The 10,997-nt window shown below is 33.5% G+C and overlaps 1 protein-coding gene across 2 annotated transcripts in view; it reads left to right on the plus strand.

Annotated features, from left to right (window-relative positions):
• Nucleotides 1–8,448, plus strand: part of LOC108576701 (sodium/potassium-transporting ATPase subunit beta-2-like) — a 25,135-nt gene extending 16,687 nt beyond the window's left edge. The window contains exons 2-7 of one of the 2 annotated variants that reach the window (XM_017939755.1): nt 394–534; nt 2,537–2,653; nt 2,761–2,942; nt 4,082–4,183; nt 4,409–4,580; nt 8,213–8,448. In XM_017939755.1, the coding sequence (XP_017795244.1) occupies nt 394–534; nt 2,537–2,653; nt 2,761–2,942; nt 4,082–4,183; nt 4,409–4,580; nt 8,213–8,325 (827 nt within the window). In that variant the 3' untranslated portion in view covers nt 8,326–8,448. Of the gene's footprint in view, nt 1–393; nt 535–2,536; nt 2,654–2,760; nt 2,943–4,081; nt 4,184–4,408; nt 4,581–5,142; nt 5,515–8,212 lie in introns of those variants that run through there. The other variant, XM_017939756.1, reaches the window with a different exon arrangement.
• The last annotated feature ends 2,549 nt before the right edge of the window (nt 8,449–10,997 follow it).

Consider the following 10,997-nt stretch of genomic DNA (forward strand, 5'->3'; position numbering starts at 1 on the left):
GAAATAAATTGTCGGAGTAAATTTTAGGACACTGTATTATGGACTGTTTTATCTATTCTGCGTTCCTACAATTCGGTGCAAAAAACGAAACAGCGAAATACACGACAGCGAAATCAGTCGTAATAATTCTATAAAGCGATGAAAACATCGAGTAATTTGTACTTTTACTTAATAGGTAACGGAACATTGATTACTTACAACAGCTTCACAAAGCAATTTGAAACATAAGTTCTTATAAATTTTTCTTGCCTACTTCATCATCTGAAAATGTTGCATAAATTTGCTGCCAACATTCTGGAACGCCTTGTAAACTTATTCGTTCGTTGATATAATATCTACGACAATATAAAACGATTAGTTGACTAATGATCCTTTTTTCTAATTTTATTCCAGCTATCACTGGTATTTTCTATACTTGCTTCTTCGCCGTGCTGGCTTTGCTCTTTGCTATTTGCATGAAAGGACTGCTAGCTACGATAAATACCGAAAAGCCAAGGTGGATTTTGGAGGAAAGTCTGATAGGAACCAATCCAGGTAAATTCGCATATTCTTATCAGTATGACGAGAATGAAATCACGTGAAAGAAAATTAAATGGTTGCCTTTTATATAAGTGCTGGTCACTTGAACGAACGCCATGCGTGTAAATTATCAAATTTAACGTGGATAACCAGAAGTGAGTAAATATAAAAAAACTATATTTTTGTATCATCATCCACACCTTCACTTTTAAGTTTCCCATTCTAATTGAGAATACCCGGTACTCTACAAAATCGACGAGGAAACGGAAAATTGAGCAATGGTTATCGTTGTTCAACCATCTCGTTCTACTTTTTTAAGGCTGTATAAACAGCTTGAAGAAACAAGCACCTTTAACTTGTACACAACGTAATCGTTGTGAAAGTGCTGCAAACGAAATAAATACAATAGATCCTCGCATAACACGGGTATATGTAACACGGATTCGTATAATGCCAGGTCCACACTGGTCAGAAATGCTCGCGAACAGTTCGCAAACTGCTCGCAGATTGTTCGTGGACAGAATACAAGCAGTTGCAGAGTTCAGCTCGCGAACAGTGAACACTGAGTGAACACTAAGAACTGAGTGAACAGTGAGTGAAGAATAAGTGCTGAGTGAACATGAGTGTATGGAGTTTTCAGCACGAGGCCATGCCCAAATTGCCCCCATGGGCGTGGAATTCAGATACGTTACCACTTCTTCCTCGCCGCGGGAAACACGCTAAAGGAAGATGCACAGAGTGAGAACTAATTTGTGCAGACAGAAGAAGCTCGTCACCTCCGATCGAAGAGATCGATGTGAGAGGGGACCGCTCCCCTACATTGCTGCGGACCGAGTAAGTAGGGGCCAATTTGTCACCTCTGCGCTACAGGATCGAACGAATCGACTTTCCACGCTCTCTACCAATTCTCCAGATTGGTACCGGAGCTGTTTTGGGACACAGCTCACTCGCCGGCAGCCTGGAAAAAGGGCCACCTAACCAGCGTCTGGCTTTAAACCAAAGCACCCTCGAATCCAAACAGTAGCGCGTTTATAAGACCACGGGCAAATTTGAATTTGGTGGCCCCATGTACAGTGGATGAGGTTACAAAGGATTGGTCGTGCAATTGCCCCTTTTGCCCATAGGATAACGCACCACTGAATCCAACACCAACTCGGCTAGCCCACGAACGGGAGAGCAGGAAAGAGCATCCGCCCAAACGCAGCCGGAGAACCACAGGGAGGGTAGGATACCCGCCACAGCCCTGTTGCATGGCTTGGAAAACTTGGCCATCCTGAGGTATCGTCATATATTTACATATATCGTCGGTGGGATTTTCGTGGCGGACGGACACACACCGCTCCTATTTGAGGGACCTCAATCCTCTCACTGGTCGATCAGCGATTCAGGTACCGGGGGTTCGCTAAGCCCCTAGGCACCCTTTTAGGTACCCCCCTGCGGGAGCACTGACTCTTGTAAGTGAACACTAAGCACTGAGTGAACAATGTTCGCAAACAGTGAGTGTCAATATTTAAGCGTGAAATTAGCGCGAATGCTAACTCTGCCGTGCCCAAGTTTGCGCTTATACCGGCCGGTGTTGTGTTTTGCGAGTTACCACTGTCAAGAGACACGCATGTAGATGTTTTATGCGGCGGTGCCTGGAAAATACCTTCTTCACCACTTAAGGGTCACTAGAAGGGAAACAGTGAGTGAACAGTGGGCATTGAGTGAACAATGTTCGCAGCATGTTGCTCGAGGTTCACGATCTGTTCGCGAACATCAGTGTGAACCCGGCATAACACGACGCAAAAATTGTGACAGTGTTCGTATAACACAGTGTATTTACATTTTCACAATGCAGTAAAATCCCGATAATTGACGATATATTGTATTATATGGTAATTGTTTTATCATGTAGATACTCTAAGGAACTATTAGGACACCCTGTATGCATCTTTGCTTTATCGACCAATTTAAAAAGTATCGTAAACATTTTTACTGTACGCTAACGGGTGGACCATCTCTTCATGTTGGATAGGTTTAGGATTTCGACCAATCTCCGAGATTCCTGAAGAAAAATCGTTAATTTGGTATAGCTCGTCAGATCCTAGCTCGGTGCAAAAGTGGACTGGCCTGTTAGATAAGTTTTTAGAAGGTAAATTACATACATTGAACTATAATCAGAAAATTGCATATAAAACGTTGTACATGCATATTAAATTGGAAAATTGTCTTAATATTGATATTAACCATTTTCCGCAGAATATGTTAATTCATCCCTGTTACCAAATGGTGGTAGAAATCAACAAATTTGTAATTATAACACGCCAGTTAAGCCTGGACATGTTTGTGCGGTCGAGGTGAACAACTGGGGACCTTGTTCGCCTAATCAACAATATGGTTTTAATAACTCGGCTCCATGCGTCTTTATTAAATTAAATAGGGTAGGTTATACTATATATATGCATATTATACAGGGTGGACCACGTAAAACAGACCACCTAATTATCTTCTCTATTTAGCTATGGTGGTACTTCTCTTTTGCCATCTTTTTCTGTTTTTTTTTTCTTTCAAGGTCACCTACATATGTGTTTTTACATGAATGTGTTATTGTTGTATAGTTACCTAATTTACCACCCCACGGTATACGTCGGATAACGCCAATGCAGGGGGCGCGCCAAATTTGAAGCTTAATAACTCAAAAACGGTTTATGCAAAATACATGTTCAGGTAGTGTTCTGAAAACAGTTCGATATCAACTACAAAAATACAAGATTCCATTTAAAAGTTAAAACGTAACCTTCACAGGACTCTCCAAGACCATCGCAATGTCAAATAATTATTATCACGATGTGTCCCCCTTGACACCGTACAACATTTGTCTGAAACATTTTTTTGTATTTTTAATACTCAGGAAAATAATCGCGTGTATACATACATTTAAACCGGACATACTGTATATATATTTTTCTACTGTATGTTGCAGCAGACATTGATGTAGATTTAAATATGCATAATGATATGACCTTAAAATGATCTTACACACTAAAATTTGTAATCGAATGTAAAACTTTCTTTCATTTTTTACCATCTCTTCCATCGAAAAAATTTTTCTTTCGTCCTATTCACCGTTTGAAACCATTTAATTTACGTATAAAAATGTCCTCCATAGCTAGAGAAGATAATTAGGAGGCCTGTTTTACCTGGCCCACGCTGTATATTAAAGACGCAGTAGCGGTGCGTGTAATGCAGAGTGGTGAAATTAATTATACACATTTTCTTATAAAATTACACAATTCCAGAAAATTATAGAAAGTCATAGGAAATATCCTCTGAAAAATAATTACCATTCAGACAGAAACATGTCTGTCGAACAATTATGTGCAATGCAAAGGGTTACATAAGATACGATCCTACTAATGATGTAACGTAAAATCGATAATACAATTTCACTTCATTGAAGATTCATGAATTTATCTAATCTAATCTGTAATAATGAGAGGGGGGATATACCGGGAGCTCGATCCAAGTGGACCATTAATTTATAGCTACAGCAAATTCATTTATGAACACTTATTTACAGATATACGGCTGGATACCGGAATGTTACAACAGCACAAACGATTTGCCAAGTGATATGCCAGCAAGCCTCGTTCAACACATTAAATCCGTCAACAGTTCACGGGTTAGTTAGTCAGTCAGTTAATTGCGCCAGTCGGTACTTAAAAAAGATTTCAAGTTACCATATGTAGATATATAGCATTACATTAAATCATTTGAATAATTTTGTTTATATGTCTATGATAGAATTTGCACGTAGTTAGAACGATTGAATTTTACGTTTAAATAGGTAGATAAAATTAATCGTCTAGTTTTTCTCTATTTTTTCGTCTTTTTTTTTTTATTGCAGTTGAATACCATATGGGTATCCTGCGCAGGCGAAGATCCTCACGATCATGAAAATATCGGTGAGATAAACTATTATCCTGAAGATCATGGCTTTCCAGGGTATTACTATCCTTATAAAAATATACCTGGTTATTTAAGTCCCGTTGTTGCTGTGCATTTTCTTCGACCAGCAAGTAAGTACACTGCACGCATTTATCATCTAAATAGACATTTTAATTCTCGATTCTCTGGACTGTATAGCTTTCACAGGAATATATATTTTTGTTCACTATCTTCTTAAATAAATTTTTCTGAAATTGTGTCGTTGGTTACATACAATATTCTCAATGCTCGTGTAGATGTTCTTTTTTTGCATACTTAGAAATAAAAGGTTTGATACTAATTATAAAACTGTCTAGCTAAATTTTCCAGAATTTCATCTTATAAGCTAATTATAATCTGTAGCAAAAACAAGCACAGAGTACATTCTACAAAACAGCCTTATGTAACATGTGCATGAACTTCCATATGTTAGTCTTAATCTTTTGCAGTTCTGTGACGTTTCTGTGAAAAGTATTGGCACAGCATAGTTGTGATAAAGCAAATACATACTTATAGAAACTGATTTAAACAATCAATTGTTCAATATATCCTTATACTACCTATTCTAGTTTATTACATAACAAGAAACAATAGTATATAAACAAAGTGGTGCATAGAATAATAACAAAAATATGGATCTTGAACACTTTACAGAAGGATAAAAGTGTTGATGCAGAAAATACGACGTACAATATCTTCAGAAAACTTCCGGTTGTCATTTTGAAATAGCGGTAGGAGGATCTGCCGATAATCATTTTTTTCTGCTACTCGATCAGTAAAGTTAGAGACCTCGGTGAATGAACAGGCGAAGAAGTAAAAAAACGTAACAATGACTGGAAAAGTGAAAGAAACAACAAGTGAAGAAAGAACAATTATACTAAATTTACACAACATGAACAAATCGTACAGTGAAATTGCAAAAATTGAGAAGAAAAGTTGTTCCACTGTCCGTAGTGTCATAAAACTGTTTCACAGTCGGGCATGCGTTGAGAATCTCAAGAGAAGTGGTCGCCCTCCCAAGCTATCAACCCGAGAAAAAACAGAAATCGAAGATATAGTAAAAGAAAATCCAAAATTGAATTCATCTGAAATTGCAGTTATGATAAAAGATAAGTATCAAAAAGAAATAAGTTCCAAAACTGTACAAAGAATATTTAGGGATACCGTTTACTCTGCCGGTAAGCCATACATGAGTAAAATAAATAAAGTAAAAAGAAAAGCATTCGCGAAAGAATTTGTCACAAAGAATTCTGAATTCTGGGAAAAAGTATTGTTCTTAGACGAAAGCAAATTTAATATAAACGGGAGAATTCTGGATTGGAGAAAATCCAATACGAAAATGGATTCGCGTAATCTACAAGCCACTGTGAAACATCAAGATGGCGAATTAATTGTTTGGGGATGTATGGCAGCGTCGGGACTCGGAGAACTCGTATTTATCGACGGCACCATGAACGAACATCTGTACTTAAATATATTGAAAGAAAATCTTTTGAAAAGTGCCGAAAAATTGAATCTTCCTAGGAATTTTTACTTCCAACAGGATCACGATCCTGTGCATGCGGCGTATATCGTTCGCCAATGGAGCGTATACAATACTGCCCACATTTTAAACACGCCACCGCAAAGTCCGGATATGAATCCGATCGAGCATTTGTGGGATGAATTAGAAGAAAGGATGAAAAAGCATAGTATAACGAGTAAAATTGAGCTAAAGAATGTTCTTCTGCAAGAATGGAACAGTATTAAACCGGAATTTACAAAAACTTTAGTCCATTCAATGCCCGCAGTGCTAAAAGAAGTTCTTAAAGCGAAAAATTAACAACAAAATAGCAATACACTATTTTTATTTATTTACAAATGTTATTATTATTTATAAATGCTGAAGAAATATATTTTTCTTATCACTTTGTGTATCACTTTATTTACATTACTGCTTCTTATTATACAGAGTGAATCACGTAACTTGTGCACGCTGGATAATTTTTAAAAGTATGTGTTCTACGAGAAAGTGTTTTACACAGGATGTCCCAGTTTTCTCCGATCAAACATTGCCACTATGTTCTATGGGAACAAGTATAAACATAGGTTGTTTGAAACTTTATTAAAAGGATGTAACAATAATGCGAAATACGAAAGGAATGGTAACGGATGTGAGGTTATGATACAAAATAGAAATAGATCAACGTTATGTATAATACAATCTAATTTATTCATAGGAGCTGTGTTTACGACCTGAGGTTGTCGAAGGTGTTGAATGTAATTTCTGCCAATGCCATTCTTGTATCGTAGTAACCGCAAGTTCGTTATCATTTCCTCCGTATTTCGTATTTTTGTTATAATTGTTTTACGAAGCTTCAAACGACCTATATTTATATAACAGTTTTTTCTTACTTATACTCGTAGAAGATAGTGATAAAATTTGATAGAGAAAAGAACTAGGACACCCTAGTTTTTAGTATATAAATTGCAGGGTATTGAAGGGAGCATATGATGTTGAAACGGTTTGTTTTAAATAACCTCTGTTTACCAGATGTCAAGTTGATCTTGAATTTTTTTTAACGGAATGCGTACCTTTTTGCGCTAAAATTTAAAAGAACAGGTTATTTTCTATAAGAAAGTATTAAGTTTTATTTACCCTCAACCTAATAATTGACGAGATATTTAGAAAAACGTTATTCATAGCCTCACTGCTTACCTTATAGAAGGTGGTCAAAGTGAAATCCGTTGCAATCCTATAATACCTGTGCAATCTATTAATTAAGGATAGAAATCTTCCATTTTTTTATCATTCCATAATTTGATTCTAATTTTTTCTCTAATAATCGTGTAATTTCTATAGAATTCAAATAATTTATAATTTTATATAATATAAAAAGGTAAGCATTCCGTTTAAAAAATTCAAAGTCACGTTGATATCTCGTAAACAAATAGGTTATTTAAAAAACCGTTTCAGCGTCGTATGTTCCATTCCATACCGTGCAATTTCTATATAAAACACTTTTTTGCAAAGTGTTAGAAGTTATTCGGGGTGGACAAGTTATGTAATTCACCCTGTATAATAAACTAGATGAAATACGGAAATGTCGAAAAATTTATTCTTTAAATAAAGTTTTTTAACAACTGTAAACATTTGTATCACAACAATTATGTTGTGCTAATACTTTTTATCTGCACTGTATATTAATATAAATGAACAGAACGTTGAACATAATTCGGACGACAAAGGTTTCGCTGATCTTAAAACAAACAATTGAAAAACGATCGTTTCAATCCATAGGTAACAAAAACATAGAGACCTCTCTCATATTTTCTAATTTAGTTACCTAATATTAACCAAACCTTGCATGTAACAAACACATAATACATTCCAGCTAAAACCAGTAAAATCCAGTGCATTGTGACACAATATAGGCTGTTGAAAGGTGTCATCGACTAAACCTTCTTAAAATAACACACACATGTCACCTCGTCGCGCCACTGGTTTCATTACCTGAAACACTGTGTATACCAACAATACAATACTAAAAAAGCATACTTATGAATACCATACTAGGAACTTTTTGAAAAAAAATTTTAGAGAAGTCTATACTTCAATACAGAAATCTTGTTTGCTGTTCGGAATAATAAGAATTCCCTTATTTTAAATTATAAATAATTTGACAGGAAAAACTGAGTAGACTTTTCAAAATTTAGTAACTTCATAAGATAATTTATTTTCCAGGAAATAGAATAATCAGTGTTGAGTGCCGAGCTTGGGCGAAGAATATAAAATACAGTCCATTGAAACTGGACAAACTTGGCTCGGTGCACTTCGAGCTTATGGTTGACGAATGATCGTTCTTATCTTTGTAAGAGATACAAAATAAAATTTTTTCTCTTCGGACGCGAAATCATCTGCCCAGTCACGTGGACACCTACCATAGAAGATGCTCTTTGGAAGATGCACTATCAAACTAGGGAAACTACTCAGCAAAACTGTGGTAAAAAAAATGTATAAATAGACATATTGAAATTTCCAATTGGTCAACGACTAGGAAATACATATTTGCGTTCAGAAGAAGATAAATTGGATTCAAAAAGATATGATAGACATGTAAGTAACAATCGGAAAATCCAGTCATTCGATTTGGCAGATTCGCCTCACGTCTGCACCTATTCAACGGTTGTTTGCGTTTGTCTAACGTTAACAAACGTTACTGCAACGTAAAGTAATCATTGAAAGTTATCATGATTATAGAAATAGAATATAAATAACATTACGGCACAATATTATTAAAGTAGGTAAAGTTTTGTACATATTTTAAAAGAGAAAATATAACTACTGGTACTTATTACGAATTAATATTTTAAATGGTTTCGATAAATCTATTTTTTATATAAGATATTAATAAAAAATTTTGAGGTCATATACAGTTCGTAAAAAGTTTGGTAATATTAACGAAGTAATGTTCATAGCGTTATTATGCAAGTAAAAATCAAACCGAAAAGAAACGCACATGTATAGTAATATGGAGTATCAGTTTCTTTCATTCTTTTGTGATTTATATAAATAACAAAACGTAAAGAAAAATGTAAAGAAACACGTTATTACCTCATTACCTATTTAATTTTTTGTATTTACATTGGATTTTGTATATAGAGTGCTCACTTTCTTACCAGCTACTGTTGTCATAAATCATGAAGATATGGAAATAATAAAATAGAGAAACGTTTCATTACTTTCTATAATCAGTGCGATTAATTATATCAGTTTTCTTTAATTTGTTCTAACTTTTGAGCAGTGGAAGTGATCTTTAATTTTTTAAATGGCAAGTTTTGCATTGAAACGCGAAATATTATGCTACACACCCCTATCGATAACAAGTAATGCTTCCAGTATCACGAAATGCACAAATTATTTTTTTCGTTTCTAAATAAATATTGAATTCTGTTAACATGTAATACTAGAAAATATAACATTTCGTATAAAATTGTAAAGAACAGCTTTTATTATTTACTCATTAATAAAAAATTAAAAACAATTAATGTAACTATCGTGTTGCTCATAAAATCTAATGCAACTTTTTCTACTTCATGTTTTTACCACTTACAAGAATAACGCTGGCTAGTAATAATGTATACACCTTGTATAGTACAATTAAATAATTACAAATATTTTACTCAGGATAAATAAAAAAAATTGAAATTGTTTTTAGTATATGTAATTTAAATTTTCAATTAGTTAATCTTATGTATATAACACAGTTAAAAAATTAATTAGCGCAAAGGGGTGGAAAATTTCCATGAGATCGATTTTGTAAATTCATGTTGGAACAAATTAATGTTCTTTTTAAATGATACATATAAGAATCTGTCGATAGTCTTTTCAATAATATTTTTATTATAACCAATTCAGATCAGATGAATTTTACACTGTCTATAAAATTTACTACAGTAAGTAAAATATATAATTTCCTTTTCTACCTGAAATACATATTGCAGACGATACGTTTAAACATGAAACAATTAAAATCAACCTATCTGACAATTTAATAATTAAGAAGAGAAGCTAGAAGGGAATATTAGTATGACGAAAATATAACATTAAGCATCATCAATTATTTGACGAATTATACTTAGATGTAGGTACTTATTAAATTTATGTACTTATGTCGTTAAAAACGTTTTCTGTACAAAGTTGTTTAAAGTATTTTAAGCTGGCATGATAATTATGTATTCCACTGTATAAATAAAAATAACGTTTGGAAGTGAACAGATACTAGGTAATAATTTTGTACGATTAATTATAGAGTTTTATTACCCTAAATTAATTATCAACGACACATTATCAATTTTTTTAAATCACTCATAAATAATATTACAGTATATTGCGATCTTCTTTTATTATTTTAATATCAATTAGTTATTTCAATATTAAACGTTTTCGATAAACACGGGGCAAAATATACTACTTATTAATATAGTAGGAAGTAATTATTAATTATTAATTGAAAATCAATTTTCTCATAACAGAATTTTATTTTTGTCAGTCCCGTATAATTTTTTCCTTCATAAAATTACGTTTTCTGCTAATTATTGCTTCATGTACACGCGCAGTTGACTGACAACTACAATAATTTCACATATCAGACATAATTAATACTTATCAAAACTAAATTTACTTGTAACTCATTAATGAGAACAAAATTAATTTCTATACAATTCTAGTGACAGATTGTTATTTACATTAAATACAATAAATGCACAATAACATTTCCATTGTATGTACTTAATGCTTCAATTAACATGATAATTACACAAACTAATTATACATATTCAAGGGATTTCAGAAAGAAGAAAATAAATGTTTTATCTTCTATAAAACGATGATATATTTATTTTTCAAAATGCGAAACTGACTTCCTGTCTACTTACTATATTCATTATAATGCAAATACTCAGCAATTATAATATTATTTCTGTATTTTATATGATTATTTAAGTGCAATGATAAAAGATAATAATAA

The sequence above is a fragment of the Habropoda laboriosa genome, unplaced genomic scaffold (assembly GCF_001263275.1).
Source record: "Habropoda laboriosa isolate 0110345459 unplaced genomic scaffold, ASM126327v1 scaffold423, whole genome shotgun sequence".
NCBI lineage: Eukaryota > Metazoa > Arthropoda > Insecta > Hymenoptera > Apidae > Habropoda > Habropoda laboriosa.